We start from the raw sequence: 18,838 nt of genomic DNA on the forward strand, positions 1-18,838 counted from the left end.
ATAAATAATTTGTCAATGTAATGAATTTACAGCGGACCCTGCGCTTCCCTCCACCGTCGGCACCTGATAATTAACAAGAAAAAAACTCCTTCGTGGCACTAAACAAACCAAATCAAGCAATCAACTACCCAAGAACATGCATACAGGCATAAAAGCCCAAAAACTAGACGCCAATCATCAATTTATAACCTCTGACGGGAACAACGGCGGTGGTGCTCTAATTATTCAGATGAAAAAAATAAATACCCAGAATGCAACTCATAAGAGCAAGATATTGCTATTCACAGGGAGGGCAAATTATTATCTCCTATTATCTTTTTCTTCTACAAAACAGCGTCATAGACCACTTTTTGGGATCCGCTCATTGTTTAGCTGCATCATTACTTTCAGAAGCCTGAGACCCATTGCTGGAAACAGATGCATCTCCAGAGGGGAGGTAAGACCATGCTAAGGCCGCTGTGCCAAGAGTTATGGCAGTAGCAATTGAGCCCCAGACCCAACGCTGCCTTAGTTTCATTATCTGCCTATTACGCCGCCCCATCTCTGCACAAAACAAGTATAACAATTAGGACGAAATCAAGGGACTACCGATGTCTGGCCTACTTGAAGCTGGTAAATTAACATTCTAACAAATAAGGGTACGAGAAATTGTTCCCAAGTTTTCATCCCTGCACTTTTTACAAAACCAAAACAAGTAAAGCAGTGAAAGATGCACATTATTTTCAACTTCCAACTCCAAAATAAAGTCATATAATAGCAGGACCACTAACTTAATTCTATCAACATCACATTTTATCCGATGTTGCGAGTAGGAACTACTGCTTTCTTGATATTACCCAACTTCACCATCCAGAAACCAAATCACTATGCACCATAACATATTCCTAAGCAAGACTCCCAATAGATGGCCATACCAGCAAGCCATAGAGACAAATATCCAATTTACATTATAAATAAAATCAATTTAATAAATAAATCAAAAGCCTATTGACAAATATCCATCCATCCCTTTTTGCATGTTTAATGCAAGAATGCAAGTCATACAAATTTCTATGGCATATCATACGATGGGTTAAGTTGATGAAAAATAAAATAGAAAGGGACAATGAATTACAGTTAGCATGCAAGATATAATGGACATTGACAAAGTGTGTCCAACAAATCACACAGTCAAACAGTTAGCACGTAGAACAACTTCAAAAGTTCTCCTATATAATAGACATCCAAAGTTCTCCTATATAATAGACATCAAAAGTTCTCACCTATAGCGTCTTGATTTCTCTGAGACATTTCCCGATTCACAGCCTCGTAATATTGAAGTCGGTCCGCCAGACGTGCAATCTCAAAGTTCTTTACCTCAACCTGTGCTTCCATCTCGGCCTCCATCTCAGCTTTTGCTATGCCCCTTCCAATAGAATGTGACACAAACCGTGCAATATTAACTTGCCGGCATAGCTCTTCTGCAGGTTCAGCAGCTGTATGTTCCCCTTCTGCTACAGCAATAGGTTGAGGAAGCGTCACACCCACAAGGGCCAGTCGTTGTCTGATATGTTCCCACTGGCTTCGCATGTCATTCAGAGCTTCTTCTGCTTGCTTCCGCTTCTCTATCTCCATCAATAAACTCAATCTTATTTCACTTAGCTCAGCTTCAATATTGCGAACAGCAGTCTGTAGCCCACTCTCAGATGACAGTTCTAGAATTAAAATGAAGAGACTTGTGAGCAGGAAAGCCAAAGTTGAGAATAGAACCACTGACATGGATATAGATTTCACACTTGAGCTTCATGTGTAATATGCATATGTATGACGCATATGGATAAGTCCAAGTCATTTGAGATGAACAGCATCAAAACCTTTATCCCAAACAACATCTAGTAGGGTACATGAATCAATTTAAGAAATTAGTGTAAATTTATGATACTCATACCCCTTTTCCATTTCCTATCCAATACTACACTCTAAATGAATCTTACAGAGTCCAAGTCTTCTCTTACTACTGATGTTATTTTGACACCAATAGGTAATGATCACACCACAAGAAAAATTTGAAACCTCATTTAAGTGAACCATCATTATACTCCCACCAATTAAAGTATGCACCAACAGACCCCAAAATAAATAACATAAACCCTCCACCAACTCATTCAATGACAATATAACCCACCTCCAAACAAAGAAAACAAAAAACAAAAAGGACATCTATTAGAATAATCAAGAAGAAAAGTCCAAGTACCTTCCCAAGCATCATAAAACTCTCCTATTGGCGTAGCTAGCTTTAGCGAACTTTCTGCCCCAGAAATGTCCTCATCTGTATTGCTTGTGACACTCATTGAATCTTGTGGATCAAAGAAATCATCGGAGTCTAGATCTCTTTCAGGACTTGACACAGCAGGCTTCACCATGCCATTTCCCTTGTCAAAGTCAATATGCATGTTACTGCTCCCAAGTTCCACATGATTGCTTCCTATTTTTCCAGTATGGACACCATTCACAGCATGCTGAACAACAACCGGTCCACGAATTACACCATCATGACGCTCTTCTTCAATGTGGCTATCGTGAATTCCATTTTCACGCTCCTCCTGATCATTATCAGGAATTTTAGAACCAGGAATTGTAGAAGTAAGAATACCATTTTTAGTTGAATCCACAGTATTAGTTTCTGCGACATCTGAATTCCCGTTGACCACATCATTATCAAGTGTTTTCGTTCGAGACAAGACATCAACCTCAGAAGCACTCTTCATAAGCCGGGGCCCACGACGCTTGTGATTGATGATGTATGGAGAAGGAGGGAATGAAGAAGGTGAATCTGGGAGAGGAGTTGTTTCAGGGGTAGCATAGAGGGCTGGTGATATCTGGGGGCGTGGAGGTCTCCTCTCAATTACTGACGTACTATTTCCCCTCTCCAGCTTGGAATTGTTAGCAGATCTCAGATTTGGAATAGGCCGTGAATTAGGACCAGATTTGTCAACTGATCTGGAAGCCCCAGGTTCTAAAAACCTATCCAAAGCTATAGCTGTGAACGTTGGCATGGCACTGTATCATCAGAAAATCAAACAAAATCAGACCATTCACTCAAACCCTTTTTCTTTACTACTTAAACTATATACAATAACACCATTCACAACTATGACAAACCAGACACTGACATTCAAGAGAAAGAGAAAAGGTATATAAACAAAGTAGTGAGCTATGTTAAGCTAGGACAACATCTCTTGAAGTAGAGGGAAAAAAAAGTGAATATGTACAAGCGTTCAATTTATTCAACTGAGAAAACATGTGATTGAAATGGTAAAAAGAATCATCAATATGATTACTTCCCTAGTTTCCAATTAGCAAACCGGTCTGACAATTAAACAGAGGATACCAATTTCGTCTAATCAAACCGATGAAAAACAAAGAACTTCGTTTGTTCAATACCTCTAATCACTGGCTCACATCCAGAAGTAATCCTAATAACCTGAATAAAATCTTAAAAGTGCCACGGTTAAGACCTGGTCATAAGAAAACAGCACCGTCACTCAACCTAAATCCTACCAAATAATTTCAAACGAACAAACCTGAAATTGAAACATTCAACCAAAAACAATAAAATTAAACAAAGGAAGCTTTCTTCACAGGCTCCGTAATAAACAGAAAACGATATAGGAAATCAAAAAATTCTCCCGCATCCAAACCCTAACAATCCGTGTTGCAGTTAAGAAATGGTCAAAAAAAATATAACCAGGAAGTCCACAAATCTCGCGCATAAAAACAGCTATATCATCAGGTCATTCAGGCAAAAAAATAAAGAAAAAAAGGATTCACAATCTAACAGCTCATTACTTCTCTCAATTTTTTTTCTCAGCAACCAAACAGCAGCCAAAGAAAAATCACAAAAAAAAAATTAAAAAAAGAAATCATCTTACCTTATAGGAACAAGAAAATGTTCTGGCGGCGGTGGTAACCTAAGCGACGAGTGAATATCTTTGTGATCGCGTTTAATAGAGAAGAGAAGTGGAGAAACCAGAGCGTACCCGGCAAGGTAAAGGACGAAACGACATAGTTTTGTTCTTTTTTCAGAGAGAGAATAAGAATCTTCCAAAAAGAGAGGAAGGGGTGGGGGATGAAAAACCAAACCCCTCTCCCAAGCTTTTTATCGCAACGACCGCCTCTGATGAGTGTTGGCCAATTCTCCCTCTTTTTGTCTCCGCGAATATTTGAATCACGACCTCCTCGCTTCTCCTCTTCCTGTTTTGTTTTTTTTTTCTTTTTTTCGGTCTTTTAATTTAAATTTCTTGGGTCTTGTAATGGCACGGGATTTGAATGAAAGATCATAGTCAAATAAAGGGTAGTTTTGGAATTTCGATAGTGGGAGGAAGGACGTGTGGTGCAACTGGTGCAAGGCTGGGAAGTTGGTACCAAAAGGTTAGAATGATGTTGGATAATAAGCATTTAGAATGATGTTGGATAATAAGCATGGTCTGTGTGTGGAATGTGGATGGTTAGAGAATTAGTTTTTTTTTGAACGGGCTGGGCTGGGCTGTGGCCGGTGTCACATTCAGGCCCAGCCCGTTTTCAACCGTACATATGATATCCAATTAAAATTTTTTTTTTAAATACCCTTGAGAAATTTGTTTCTCTTTGAAATCGAACTTTGGACACACATATGCAGAATCAAATCGATTGTCAACCAAACAATTTCTCGTTGATATTTCCAATTAAAAACATTACTCTTATGAATCTCAGTGTTTTTTTATCCTAACTATCCCAAATGTTGAAACGGATGCGCACAATTTCACATAGATCATGTATGACATATGAGACCATCAATTCACATGGATCACGTCCGTCCATACTAGAATTGATCATGGATCATGTGCGCACATTTAAAGTGTTTTTAAATGGGCCTCTATAATTTCCTGTCCGATTCTTGGACGGGCTGGGATGGACTGTGGCTTGTGTTACATGTAGGCCCAGCCCGTTATCAACTATAAATGAGATTTCCAATTAAAAAATACTTTTTTTTATATATATCTTATAAGCTAAATTTGTGTATGATTTTTTGACTAATGATGTGCCTATGCCTGTTTTGACCGATTACAATTCATCTTCAATAATCAGTTGTCAATCAAGTAGCAGATCAACAAGGTTCTGAACATAGAAAGCTTGAAAGCTAAGAAAAACCTCATTATTTCTCTGTAATTAATTAATTAATTAATTAATACACAAAGCTTCTTCACTTGAAGTAAATAACAGGCATATCAGTATTCACATCCCACATCCCCCCTTCCTTCAAATACTCCATGTACCTGGCGAATTCTGGCTTAGAAGTTACTTTCTTCTTACCAGAAGAAGAACTGTCAGAGAGACTAAAGATTGGATGACTCTTCTTGTTAACCTTCTTCTTTGTGCTCTTCGCCTGAGAATCAAGTGTGGACGTGGATTCCGGGGATAGTTTCTTCGACGATGAACCGAATACTCGAGCTGGTAAGCTTGTGACCCTCTTCAACTTCCACTCAAAAGAACTAACTGCTGACTCATCAGTTAATCGCTCATAGCTGCTGCTGCTTCTGCGGGTGCTCAAAGCTCTGAACATGGCTTGATGACACAAAGAAAATGCCGACTTGAACTCCTCAACAAAACATTTATGGAAATAAAAAGAAGGGGTAGGTGAGCATTATTTGAAGAAAAATACGTTAATTATGAGTAACAACTTGCTTATTGTCTCATTTATATGTATTTTTGTGTGAGAAATAGCTTTGAAAGAAACTCACGTCTCTTTGGCTTGGACAATAAATAAAGCCAGATCTTCTGTATATCCCAACCACCTTGGAGAAATTTTGTTGAACCTGTCAAAGCAAATGTGCAATCGTCATAGTCGGCTTCTATTTGAGCAGTTCAAACCGACAATATTTTTTTTTTTGTTCCCCTTTTTCTTATTTACCATCTATCTGTGGATAATGGAAAAAGGCTCACCAATCTTGACTTCTCAATAGGGATTGTGAGAAAATCTTTGACAAAAAAGACGGTGAAATCCAACCCACATAAAAGAAATTTCTTAGGACATGCAAATTCCCGTGTCAGCTAACTTTTCATGCTCATATCACTAAATCCAAAGCATCAAAAAGATTTCACTACCCATATTCGTTAAATAAGAATTCAGAAAGGAAAATGCATATTCATTGTGCGTCAAACCTCAAAATGACAGCATTTGCTTCATAGGAAATGGAAAATGTATTCTCCTCCTATGTCCATATCGGCAGTAGCACATAATTTCCAGGCTTGTTTGGCTCTAATTCCAGGAGATGTTTTGCCGCAAACTCACCCCTTGTGATATCCAAGTTAAGAGTGCAAGCATGCAAGAGTGCCGTCCACACTTCAGCTGCTGGCTTAACACCATACTTAGCCATATCATGGTACAAAAGCCATACCTCCTTTATAAGACCGGCCCTGCCTAAGCTATCTATAAAGCATGCATCATGCTCAGCATTTGGCAAGACTACATCTTTGTAACAAATTGTGTCAAACAGCAATCGGGCGCTCAACACAGTGAATCTGCTTCCCGATCCACAATTCTGAATTTTCTGCACAGGCAGAGAGAGCACTAGTAAGCGCAACAACATTTGGCTTCATTCTACTCATAACTGAAAAAAGCTTCTTTATACTTTTGATTCCGAACACACCCAGAAATTAGAGAATTGTGCATTGCATCATCTACCCAAACTGGAAAACACTTTCATGGCCTCGCCTACGTATCCAAGGGTTGAGTACAAGTCAATAAGAGCGGTTACCAAAATCACCAAATCCCAGTCCATCACGACCGCTAAACCATGCACCTGCTTACCAGATCGAACAGCCTTTAATGGAGCACAAGCTTTAAGCACGGAACACAACGTAAACTCACTAAACTTCATTCCTTCCATCCTCATTACTGCAAAAACACCAAGAATTTCCTCAGAAAACCCATTACACAAACAACTAGAAAGCATAGCGTTCCACGCCACAATATCCTTATCCTGTATCTCTTCAAACACCATAACCGAGTCATCCAAGTAGCCATACTTGGAGTACATGTTCAAGAGGGCAGTTTTTAACGGGTCTAGATTCTGCAGCCGTCTTGACCATTAAACCATGAACTTGTCTACCACGCTCAGAGCCGGGCAAAGCAGAGCACGCACCAGGAATTGGTGTGTAAGTTTAGGCACTAAGCGCGGTAGATTCTCAATGAATGCGGCGAAAGAGATCCCATGTTGCACGAGGGTTGCCGTTACGGATGTCGTAGGCAAGTTGAGTGGTGAGCAAATGGAGGTCTCTATGGGGCGCTTCGTCGAACAAGTGGCGGGCATGGGAACCGCGCACTGTAAGTTGTAAAACGGAAGTATTTTTCGAATGACCGGCCATGGAATGGTAAAGTAGACGAACGTATATGTAAGATAGGGATTGTTATAAATTGGTGCAAAATTTGAAGAGAATCATCTTGATGAGAATCCATCTCGCAAAAAAGTGATAATGAAAACACCATGGGACTTGAACTCACGACTTTTCCTTCCGTCTGGACTAAGAGTTAACGCGATTAAATTCACCATCTCAACTCCCATTATTTTGGACAAAGAAACTACTTTCACGTTTTCCCTCTTTGTTTGTATATGACTCCTCAAGAAAAAGTATTTGGAACTTCTCTTTCACTGACCAAAAGTCCTGCATAAAATAGTTATGTAACCTTTCGTTTGACAAATTTTACATCTTTCTGTTGAGAACAACGAAAATGGTGTTACATGATTTTGAACATAAAGCAGCCACCTTTTTTCCTTCAATAATGGTGGTTAAAACCTATTACCCGAGAAAAAGATAACTAGAATCATAGGGCGAACATAAATTACTTTCTTTATGATAAATAACATCAAATGCATTTACTTGCAAGAAATGAGAATTTACAGGAGCGCGTAACTTAGTAGTAACAATACGCCCGTGCTACCGCTCTTCCGAGTTGAATCTGTTCCAAGCATCCTGGGAAATCAACCACCAAAATAATCATACTTAACCATCAAGCAGGCTGCTAATATATGCAACTATCTGACAACAATTGAAAGAAATTCGACTTTCTGGTCTCAAACAGACAGACTACACAAAGACCCCTTCATGTTAGGAAGCCTGAGAAAGGTATTTGCATTTGCTACCGAAGTTCTCAATGTGAGCGGCATAGCCAGTGGTAGAAGAAAACGTATTTTGTTAAAAGGTGCATATGAATCAAGATAGATTATACTCTCTCTCAAGTATGTGTAATGTAAATTTTGATTATAGCAGAAGTGACCGAAGAACATAAAATTAACGCAACACACACCTTTAGAAGATCAAAGACCTTTTCACATATGTACTTCTGCTGGATACTCGCTCCCCGTTGCTGTAATTTGTCTGGATGAACACAAAGGGTAGCTTTTCTGTAAGCTTTCTTTACAGCAGCTGACGTTATAACTTCTGTTAGCGGAATTGACTGCCAACCCATATCAGGCCCAAGGATCTGCCAATGAGGATAACTTGGTTCAAATAACCTATTGGAGTATGGTATACCTTAGGTTGAAAACTTATAAGGGGTAAATTGGAGTATCTACTCCCTTTCTTGGCAAAACCTGATCAGTATGTGGTGGAGGTATTTTTCTTCATTTATTTCATCTATGAATATATGATGTATGACAACTATGAGACACAGCCATTCATGTAAGAAAACGTGCTGGCTCTAAGATTTTTGAGGGGAGAGGTTGCTGACTCCTGCCGTATCTTAAAATGCATTTTTCTAACAACAGTAAAGAAAACCGGAAAACAAATACATACATATTGCAACGTCGAAAGCAATGCACGCAAGTTTCCTTCCTTCCCACTTGACCACCTTCTAACATCAGCATCCAGACTTTCAGCCAATCTCTAAAACCAACCAAAGTACAACAGAGGAAAAGATAGTTAATGAAGAATACGATAACAGTTCAGGGCTAAAGAGATATCATCAGAATCTGCTCACATTTCTCTCCATTTGCTCTCTTTGAGCAAGCAGATCCCGCATATTCTTCTCCGCCAAAGCTTTTGCCTGCAACAATTCCAGAATGCTAGGGTTTATTTGCAGATTTGAACAAATAAATCAGTAACTTGCAACCTAATCAAATTATACCGCTCGATCAGCAGTTCGCTGATGCCTCTCCAATCTAGCTTTACACCTTTGAGGTGATTCCACTTCAACTTCATCTGCGAAAAAAGACAACTGTTTAAAAGCTTGATAGAATGTACAGAACTAAAGAAATTTAGCTGGCAGAGAATAAGTAGAACTACTCATAATTCAGGAAGCACATACCACCATAAGCTGAAGAATATGAATATGCTGAACCGCCAAAAGAGTTGACATTCTGAAATTGATTTTGCAAATCCTGCAATTTCTATCCTTTAGAATGTTATTGCATATGTATAAGTCATAAAACAGCAATTTAGTATACTCACAGAGGATGAAGAGTTTGGTCTCATTCCGCCATTTCTGGAGGAAGCAGAGAACTTATCTGAAATAGATCTTTCCATTCGTTCTCTAGCCTCAAAAGTAACCTTTTCGGCCATTGCCTTTTCCGCACGTTCTCGAGCCTCCGCAGTTGCTCTTTCTACAGCAGCGCGCTCTGCCCTGAGCCTGCCCTCTATGGATGTCTTTTCTGATAACGTCTTACCCCTAGCTTCTGCACATGCCTTTTCTAGTCTTTCACGAGCCTCTGCCAATGCTCTTTGTCTAGCTTCAGCAGTCGCTCGGTCCACAGCAGCTCTCTCTGCCCTCTCACGAGCTTCAGCATATGTCCTATCACGAGCTTCAAATGCTGACCTGTCTACAGCCATTCTATCTTTTTCTCTTTCCCTCTCCCTCTCCATCTCTTCTTCTAGCCTTCTAAGACGTTCCTGCTCCAGCTCTCCTTCTCTTTTCATTCTATCCTTTTCTCTTTCCCTCTCCCTCTCCATATCTTCTTCTAGCCATCTAAGACGTTCCTGCTCCAGTTCTCCTTCTCTTTTCATTCTTGCAGCTTCCTTCTCCTCTGATGCACGAGCCTCATTAAAATTCTTCTCTTTTCTTTCAGCACTCTGACCAATATTAACCTGATATGCTGCTTTTCGTGAACTTCCTTTAACTTGACTTAGAGCTGGCTCAGCTGCTTCTATTTTTCTTCCAGTTTCAACTGACTCTTTCACCACTCGAGTTGACATGAGCATTTCCTTGTTGTCCACCTGATTTACTGTAACCTGGGTGTGTTTTATACTGTTTTTACTTTCTCCCCGTTCATTAACAAACTTTCTTCCTCGATTTTTAATCTCCAAGTTCATCTCAGAGACACTTTTAATTTTCTCATTGCTTGTTTGTCCAACATCGTCATCCCTTGCCTTATTCACACTGTCATCCATGTTAAGCGACTCTGCAACATCTTTCATTTTGAATACATTCTCCTTAAGTATCACATCACCTTCCCACAAGCTAGATGCTTTAGATTTTCCATCAACCATCATATTCTCCACTTCAACTGCTTCAGAGTTCCTACGTGCTGAACTGGCTTTGATAGGTTCCCCTAATTTTTTCTCACAAACAAAGGCATCTTTATTTGCTTCCACTTCTATACTATTATCCTCATGCTTGACAGCAAATTGAGCTGATCTGACGTGTTCATCTAGCAGACATCTCTCATTGAATACCCTGATGCCCTCCCCCTCCAAGTGCCCATGCATTCCTTGAGCCACTTCTGTTTTCTTCTGCTCATTATTTTGCTTTGTCTGCTCATGTATTTCACTCCCTCCCTTCAGTTTGTTACTATCACAAGCATTTTCAAGAATCCTCTTGGTCTCCTTCCCTTCACAACACTCCCTGGATGTCCTCCCAGTTTCTTCTTCTTCATATGGTTCCCGTAACTCCATTTCACTTTCTTTTCTCTCCTGTGGTTGTCCTAAAAGTTTTCCGTCTACTTTTTGCTCAAACAACTCTTCTAATCTCTCCCCGTCGTTTTCAGCATCCTCTTTAAGTTTCTTCTCAGTCTCCCCCTTTTTATCAGCATCTCTTTGTTTCTTCTCATTTTCCACCCACTCAAGAGCCTCTTTCTGCATCTTCTCGTTTTGTTCTCTTTCACGCGCCTCCCTCTGTTTCCTCTCAGTCTCTTCCCATTCAATGGCCTCTCTCAGTCTCCTCTCACTCTCTTCAAGCTCAAGAGCCTCTTTTACTCTCTTCTCATTTTCTTCTCTTTCACATGCCTCCCTCTGTTTCCTCTCATTCTGTTCTAGTTCAATAGCCTCTTTTAATCTCCTTTCCATCTCTTCTAGCTCCAGAGCCTTTCTTGATTGCTCTTGATTTCTGTCACGATGAGTATGTATCTGCTTCTTCTCATTTTCCTCCTGCTCAAGCAGCTTGTTGATCATCTTCTCTTTTTCCTCCTGTTCAGAACCCTCCTTCAGTCTTTTCTGCTCCTCTGCTCTTTTGAGAGCCTTGAGAAGCTTTCTCTCATTTTCTTCCCCCTTAAAATCCTGAAGCTGGCTATCTTCATTTTCTCGCCTTTGACGTGACTTCTTGCTTCTCTTTTCACCTTCCATACAGTTATTGGTCTCCTTTAGATGCGCTTTCTCCAGCTTCATGCTTTGATGAAATGCATATTTGTTCTCTTTCCCAGCTGAATCCTCATTTACTTCTGATTCATCAGCTCCAGTAGATTTGTTCACGGTTTCAACAGGTTGTTGGTCTGCTATGAACATCTTGTCATCCTCTCCATGTTCAAGAGCTTCTTGAGCTATGTTCACCTTCTTTTCATGCTCCTTTTGTGTGCGTATCCATTCGACTGTTTCTGACATAACACTGTTTTCTTCATGATTATAAGCTCCTTTCAGTACTTTTGCCTCACTCTCATATCCCTCCAATTCATAAGACTCTCCAACTGGGTTTGATTTCTTATCATTTTCTCTCCGGCACCCATATGCTTCCGGGGCTGACTTTTTTTCCTTCTTCTTACACTCCTGCTGTTTTGAATTTGGTAACAAAATATTTGCACCATCTGTCTGCACAAATTTCTCTCTCAATCTATCTACTTTCACAAGTTCGAAAAATTGATTTGCTTCTTTCCATTCATCAACAATGTCAATTTTATCAGGCTCTTGAGTTGACCAGAATTCCTTGCTATCCTTTGGCAGTGGAGACGCTTTAGCCCCATCTAGTCTTTTTTCTCCAACTACTGAACCCTGAACTGCATCAGTTGAACGTGTTGCCTTATATCTCTCCTGCTTAATCGAAAATCTCATTCCACTGAGGTCTCCAGCACAATCACTCTGCAGTGACTCATCCCTCATACAACTGGATATTTCAAAAGTCTTGTCAACCTTTCCTTTCCTATCCTTCTTTGACCCTGTTATTGCACAGTTTTGAGAATTCTCCCTCTTTTTCTTCAGTGAATCCTTCGCACTTCTCAGTTTAGCTTGAGCTTTCTCCATTGCTTCTACCATAGCAGCCGCGGATGCAGCAGCAGATGAACTTGCATCAATATCTACATCAAAGAATCTTGGAGAATTATCACCTGCAGTTGTTTCAGAAACAGCACTTTTAGAACTTGAAGAAGCTCTACTGGAATCAGCCTTTCCGATGTCTAATGCAGGTGGAGGTCTAGAAGGAGGAGGCACTCGCGAGGGCTGAGTTCGAAGGCTGACATCAGAAACTTTAACAAACATCTCATTAGGAAGAGATTCATTTCTTCTGTATTCTTTTTGAGGTTTAAGGTCATTTCCAAACGTCATCATGTCTGTACCACCATTGCAAGAGTATGACAAAGTTTTCCTGAGGTGCTTTCCCTTCATTTCCCCACTAAAATCCATGTTAAGATTACTATTCTCCGTAACCTCCGTAGATGGATTCTCAAAGCCTGCTCCACTCCGACAAGTGTTTTTATCAACCAGAAGAGTATATCCTGGAAAAGAATGGAACTGAGATATTTGAGTAATCCCATTTGAGATATCTGCATTGCTTCCTTGATTAGCTCTATGATATGATATGCTGAACTCTGTAGTGTCCTCAACTGGCTCATAAACCCCTTGGTTTGAGAAGCGTAAGTTCTTTGCAGAATCATCTGAAACTTCTGACAAGGACTCAGATGCTGCTGGTGTACTGTAATGAGAAAACAAAACAAACATATGAGCCTTACCATACTAGGGCTAAAATTAATCAAGAAACTGTTCCCTTGAACTTAATAAAGAAGCAATAGAACCCCTGAATCAGTACAGAGTTTGTGAAAAGAAGTAAAAACAAGGCAACAGATACAGAGGCAACTTCAAACAGAAACATCAAATGAAGTAAAGAAATTTAAATGAATGTCGGAAGACAGCAACGAGAGTCTCGACAACATCTTAGTCCACACATCGCATCGCAGAAACTCGCCGGAACAAAGCCAACAAAAACTCAACTAGGTTAATCGCACAATTTCATGGATTTTAAGTATTCTAACGAAAATAAGAAAGATATTAAAAACCATTAAGAAAAAGAAGATGAAACGAACATGCAAAACCCTGACGAAAAATGTGGGCATACCAGTCTTCTTCAGAAAAATCTGCATTACCGCCATGACCGTTGGTTTCCTCCGTCCTCAGCAAGTCCTCATACGACATAGCAAAATCCATGGCGTCAAATCCGCCGAAGACCTCCCCATAGTCGAAACCAGAGCTCCGAACATCAAAGAATACCTCAGCATCATCTTCAACCGAGGGAAGGTCAAGCACGGGAATCGAGGAGGCGCGTGAGGCGTGAAAAGCGCCGAATATCTCGCTGTAGTCCTCCACGCGCGGAGCGAGTGTCTGAGGCATCCCGAACCTCGGCGGGCCACCGAAAACGTCGTCGTAGGCGATGCCCTTAGCCGCTGCAGCAGCGCCATTGCAGGTTTTCTTGGAGAGTGTGCTTGTCTGTCGAGAATGTGGGTAGCTTTCCATGAAAATGAAGCCTCTAGGGTTCTGAGTTACCCGTGTAGGGCGTTTGCGTTTCGAGTACTTTGCCTCTTCAGCGGACAGTCGGACAGCGCTCTCTCTCTCTTCTCTCTTTCTGAGCAGAGTCTTTGCAGACTGCCGAGACAGGAGGAGGAGAGCAGACGAAAAAGAGCAAAAAAATATATATATTAAAAATGAAAATAATAAGAAAAAGAAGAGCCAATGAGTGAATTACGAAAATAGGGCCCAAATTATTGCATGCGAATTTTATTTTATTTTATTTTGAAAATGAAAATAAAGTTGTTGGTAGGAATGACAGACAGGTGTATCCGGTAACCGGTGACAACGCGTGAATGGAACTGGTGTCTACCACCAGAAAGGTGGGGGGCTGTGTTGTGAATCATGAAATGGGTTGACAAGTTGTCCGAATTTGGGAACCAGAGATGTTAATGGGACTGTTAAACCTAGTCCTCATGTAACCAGATATATATGAATAAGGACAAGAGGAGCGAGTCAGGGCCTATTTGGACGTATTGTGTGTTTAATTCTTTGGACCATAACTGGTAACCCCCGTGACACAACAAAGAGCTATTTGGTTGCTAAGACGTCTCAATTTGGACCATGAACTGATGGATATATGCAAATGGTCCTTTTATACATGAACTAAATCTCTACTTAATTGTAAATAAGGTAAGGTAGTTGAGGTTGCTTGAAATTAATCTTTATTGTTCGGATGTAACTTTCAACTATGGGTGTACACGGTAAATTTTTTGACATAAATTTAACCGACCATTCAGTTGGTTATTGACGTTTTTTTTGTGTTGTTTTTTTCGATCGGTCCTTACTAACATACATTTAACAATAACCGACCAAGAAATCGGTTTGGAGGTTGATTCGGTTTGACACGGTTTTTTTAAACAGTTCTACTTCCAACTATGTCCAAAAGGTGCTCTCTCGACCACTTAGCCTAAGTTACTGATGAATCTCTATTTAACTAAATTGTATGCACTTTAAAGGTTCTGAATTCGATTCTCACCGATAGTAATATCCTTATAGCCATGTCTGGGCTTTGATGGACATGCGTGTTTGACGGCTTAAGTTTAAATTCATATCAAATATACACAATCCAAACTTATGTGTGGTTTTTAGTTTAAAAAAATGTCTCTCTCCAACTAAACTAATTAAATGGATGATAAGAATTCTATAAAATTTAATATCCACAGGCCCCAAAATTCAGTATAGAATCAATAATGAAAAATGTGTTGTAGATGAATTAATTCCAGCTGAGTGGTCCTACCCCTAATCATTCAAATCCATAGTGAGTTAATTATTTCAAAAGAACTGTAGTCCAATTTTTAATGAGACCCTAATTAATTAATTAATTAATAGACCCTACAAGACTTAAAAATTAAGGATATATTAATCCACAGTTCCATGCACCTATCAAAATGTAGTCAAACACCATTGCAAGAAGGTTTGTTTCATCTGATCATTGGCCAAATGAATGATTCAGTACACAACTACACATGCCTACCCTCTCGATATAATTAGAAGATTGTGAGAATAAGACGGGGAATATAAAGGTTTTGGCCCAAATCACTTGAGATGTTGTTCACATTTTGGGTCAAAGGCTCGTGGGACTCCGTCCTTCTAAAATGAGCCTCGAAGATTATCATGTTGGGTCGTGTTTATAAATCATATTGTTTAGTCTTCACCGATCGATGTGGTTTGAGTCTCGAGGATTATTATGTTGGGTCGTGTTTATAAATCATGTTGTTTGGTCTCCACCGATCGATGTGGGACTTTAACAATGATTAGTGAGAATATCTTAAAATGTGATGCATAAGCAACAACGCTTACAGTAATGTTTATAAAGATTTACTTAATCCTTGCTAGTTAATCACTCCTTTCATTTAGAAGACATGACAACAACAAAAAGGGACAAAATAAGGCTCTATGTGACGAGATCTAGATTAAGTTGAACAATGAGACAATATCTTCTTTTGATTACTTTGTTTTTTGTCCCCAGTTTAGCCCACAATTAGCCAGAATGTAAAAAAGTAACACGACTCTTTCCTTTTAATTTTTCACTTATTAATTTAATTTATTCAAATTAAGATTCAAAGAGATTACCATTTACACTCGAGTCACTAATTGTAAAGGTAAAAATAATGTGTATTATTTTAGTGATTAGGATTTAAATATGTCATCTCTGTTTAAAAAAAAAGTAAAGAGAGATTACCCATTTTTTAAAAAATCAAAGAGAAAAAAAAATTAAAAAAGGAAGAAAAAAAGTTGCAAAATTTGAAATCCCAGTTGGGCCCTTTATATGTGACCAATATGTGGTCTGCTGCCTGCTGGGGCCATTGTGTTTGGCCGTTCGCCACTTTATGCAAGTCACGTCTTGTAAAAGCTTTTAGAAATCATCATTCTTGCACTTATTAATATATATTTTTTATGATCAATATGTTTATTTTAATGATTAATAAATGAATTTGATTATTTGTGTGATAATTAATTATACGTTATGCGTTTTGTACAAATGAAAGTTGTAAAGATTGCTTGACTATGAAGCCTATGAATACAAACTTCTTGATAACAATTTTATATTCCAAAGCTATTCACTTCTCATAAGTAAAGTCTTCAATGTCAATTAACCGCAATATTGGCTATTGTGTATGGAATTATAGTTTGTTTAGAATGTGTTTTAATACGACATCATTCGATGTATTTGTGTTTTTCATTTTTTCTTATTATTTTAATCATGTTGGTTGTAATCCATTTTTATAGTGATTCAAGAACGAGATTTAATTACCTAATTTATTAGGTAACTTAATAGTTAATACAATCATATTTATGATTTTTTTAAAAAACATTATACATTTAAAGTCACCCATAAAAATTAATTATTGCGAGTTTATAGGGGAAAAAAAAGATTTCCTGAGACATCCTTGATTGACTCATTGAACATATCGGTGGTTTTATCACTTGTGTTACATGGTTTTTGTTTTACATAGGCTTGGTGTTCCACGACAATGTTAAAATTGTATCCCACACTACAGCTGCATTAGTTAAATTCAATTGAGTGACATAGAAAGTCCAGTCTTTCCCACACAATGAATGTATTTTTTGGATTTAAGAATCATTGACGATGGTCCAAAAAGAACAAAACAGTGTCAGCCTTTGACCCCAAAACAAATAAATATTTAATTATAGTATTTTGACTGAATTTTCTAACAGTGAATGTACTCTGTCATTTTTTTGGTTGGCATGTTTTAGTGGGGGACACACAAAACCAGATTCAAGTATCCATGCTGTATATGATATTTGTTTTTTTTATACTCAAAAGATAATGACATTTTGGACGAAATCCTGGTCAGAAAAATCTCAGCCAATGAGTGGGAATGGGATAACATAGTCCGCTCTCTCTCTGTTTCTATTTTCTTTTGGATTTCTTTGGCGGATAGAATTCCATGGGCCGTATTTGGGCCAGGCCCATGTATACCCCGCTGGTTTGCGGCCCAAAGTGTGGCTTTGGAGCAGGTGAAATACAGAAAGCCGAAAGGAGTAAATTGTGTTCTGCCCAATGTCGAAGGAGAAAAATGATTTTTCAATTTATTTTCCCTCTCCTTTTTTTCAAGTCAGGGATCCAGTTTAGAATAGATAAAATGGGTCGGACTGATTTATAATTTATAATTTACAATTTACTACAGGGGGTTTAGGGTAATTTCCTTGGCTTCAACGCTTAAACGTCAAATATGGAAAACACCTTAATTATGACTTAAACCATGATTTCAAATCATTATCTGGATTGTTAATTATAGATTTTAAGGACTTGGTTTGGGGTTAAGGGAAAACAATTATTGTGCATGTTTATGCCAACAGAAGCAAACGAATGGTAAGCCTCCAGGCACATTACAGATTACTTTGTGCCTTGAGAGACCATTTCCAGCTGCTTAAGCTTTTCTTCTCCGCGGCCAAGTTCCAGGTTTTGCCTATAAAAAGCAGCCATTCTCTTGCATTAGTAGCATATTATAGTTATCCAATGACATTGAATCTCTAGAGCAGGAGCCCCCAGCTTAGGCAGTTTTCGGCACATTACCTGGGAAATTATTGTCAGTAAGGATTAGCTCCTGTGGTGTTTTGCGGACAACACCAAGCAATGAATCATAGTCCTCATCACGGCGAGGATTTTTTTTTCTTATGGAGAACCTTCTCAAACTCAATTTCATCAAAGCTCTTAGCATTTGCTGCGGCATGTACCTGTGCCAAGTTGGAGTAACTTATGGCTGACTGGGAGATGAAGGCTATCTCTTCTTCTGTGAGATTGCTAAGAAACTTAGCCGGATTTCCTCCGTCATCGGCGATGCCTCGACACAGCGAAAACAAATCAACCAAAACGCAAATAATCATTCAAAACTCAGCCAAACAGAATTGTACAATGAAGACTATAAGACTCTGATCAAAAGAGGTACGCACATTGTTCTTTGAAGTAGTATTTGCCTTGGAATCCACAGCCGAGGCGATCAAGGGCTTGGCCTCTATCCCGGATCCAGAATCCGACGGTGTAGATTGCTTTTCCTAGCGTTCCCATTCTTCCTCTTCCTCTTCTCCTTCGACTTCTTCCTTCTTCCTTCTTCAGATCAAGCTTCCATGGCTGGATGTTAGGCTTTCGTTTTCTATTTAGCTTTACTTTCTCTGTTTTTGATAAAAATTGATTACAGCGACGGCTACTTTGCACGCAGACAATCCAATCATATTTTGCCTCGTGTTTATCATTAAATTTTACAAACGCTCAGGACATAATACGACGTAGTTCTGATAACTATAGATTCAGTTTCACCCTCAATGTAGCTAATGAAACATACCTGAGGAGAACTAAAGCCCAATTCAGCCCATG

General features: G+C 39.1%; 3 protein-coding genes and 1 pseudogene across 6 annotated transcripts; all 4 read right to left on the reverse strand.

Annotated features, from left to right (window-relative positions):
• Nucleotides 1-106: 106 nt before the first annotated feature.
• LOC120015556 lies at nucleotides 107-4,238 on the reverse strand. Of its 4 annotated transcripts, none has more exons than XM_038868035.1 (5): nucleotides 3,912-4,238; nucleotides 3,424-3,497; nucleotides 2,234-3,039; nucleotides 1,263-1,694; nucleotides 107-543 (listed from the first exon to the last, which is right to left on the reverse strand). In XM_038868035.1, the coding sequence occupies exons 3-5, from the start codon at nucleotides 3,033-3,035 to the stop codon at nucleotides 362-364; spliced, it is 1,416 nt and encodes a 471-aa protein (XP_038723963.1). In that variant the 5' UTR covers nucleotides 3,036-3,039; nucleotides 3,424-3,497; nucleotides 3,912-4,238; the 3' UTR covers nucleotides 107-361. The 4 variants fall into 4 exon arrangements, with proteins under 4 accessions (XP_038723963.1, XP_038723961.1, XP_038723964.1 ...); XM_038868033.1 differs by having other exon boundaries at nucleotides 3,424-3,563; XM_038868036.1 differs by lacking the exon at nucleotides 3,424-3,497 and having other exon boundaries at nucleotides 4,020-4,238.
• A 913-nt stretch (nucleotides 4,239-5,151) lies between these two features.
• Nucleotides 5,152-5,727, reverse strand: LOC120014833. The gene has a single exon (XM_038866908.1). It carries the CDS (start codon nucleotides 5,579-5,581, stop codon nucleotides 5,222-5,224), a length of 360 nt encoding a protein of 119 aa, XP_038722836.1. The 5' UTR covers nucleotides 5,582-5,727; the 3' UTR covers nucleotides 5,152-5,221.
• Nucleotides 5,728-5,905: 178 nt separating this feature from the next.
• Nucleotides 5,906-7,552, reverse strand: LOC120014832 (annotated as a pseudogene).
• A 300-nt stretch (nucleotides 7,553-7,852) lies between these two features.
• On the reverse strand, nucleotides 7,853-14,105 carry LOC120014831 (auxilin-like protein 1). The gene is made up of 8 exons (XM_038866906.1): nucleotides 13,550-14,105; nucleotides 9,469-13,129; nucleotides 9,326-9,398; nucleotides 9,146-9,219; nucleotides 8,999-9,064; nucleotides 8,815-8,904; nucleotides 8,327-8,503; nucleotides 7,853-7,992 (listed from the first exon to the last, which is right to left on the reverse strand). The coding sequence occupies exons 1-8, from the start codon at nucleotides 13,942-13,944 to the stop codon at nucleotides 7,957-7,959; spliced, it is 4,572 nt and encodes a 1,523-aa protein (XP_038722834.1). The 5' UTR covers nucleotides 13,945-14,105; the 3' UTR covers nucleotides 7,853-7,956.
• Nucleotides 14,106-18,838: the final 4,733 nt, after the last annotated feature.

Source organism: Tripterygium wilfordii, chromosome 14, assembly GCF_013401445.1.
Source record: "Tripterygium wilfordii isolate XIE 37 chromosome 14, ASM1340144v1, whole genome shotgun sequence".
Classification (NCBI taxonomy): domain Eukaryota; kingdom Viridiplantae; phylum Streptophyta; class Magnoliopsida; order Celastrales; family Celastraceae; genus Tripterygium; species Tripterygium wilfordii.

Bases quoted from the DNA above. Each gene is read 5' to 3' on its own strand.
- LOC120014833 (XM_038866908.1), bottom strand. From the start codon at position 5,581: ATGTTCAGAGCTTTGAGCACCCGCAGAAGCAGCAGCAGCTATGAGCGA.
- LOC120014831 (XM_038866906.1), bottom strand. From the start codon at position 13,944: ATGGAAAGCTACCCACATTCTCGACAGACAAGCACACTCTCCAAGAAA. The intron at 8,905-8,998 runs GTGAGCAGATTC...GGTTGGTTTTAG, and splicing joins GAGAGCAAATGGAGAGAAAT to AGATTGGCTGAAAGTCTGGA. The intron at 7,993-8,326 runs GTGTGTGTTGCG...TTGATTTCCCAG, and splicing joins AGGTCTTTGATCTTCTAAAG to GATGCTTGGAACAGATTCAA.
- LOC120015556 (XM_038868036.1), bottom strand. From the start codon at position 3,035: ATGCCAACGTTCACAGCTATAGCTTTGGATAGGTTTTTAGAACCTGGG. The intron at 1,695-2,233 runs GTACTTGGACTT...TTTTAATTCTAG, and splicing joins GTTTTATGATGCTTGGGAAG to AACTGTCATCTGAGAGTGGG. The intron at 544-1,262 runs GTGAGAACTTTT...TGTTTTGTGCAG, and splicing joins GAGAAATCAAGACGCTATAG to AGATGGGGCGGCGTAATAGG.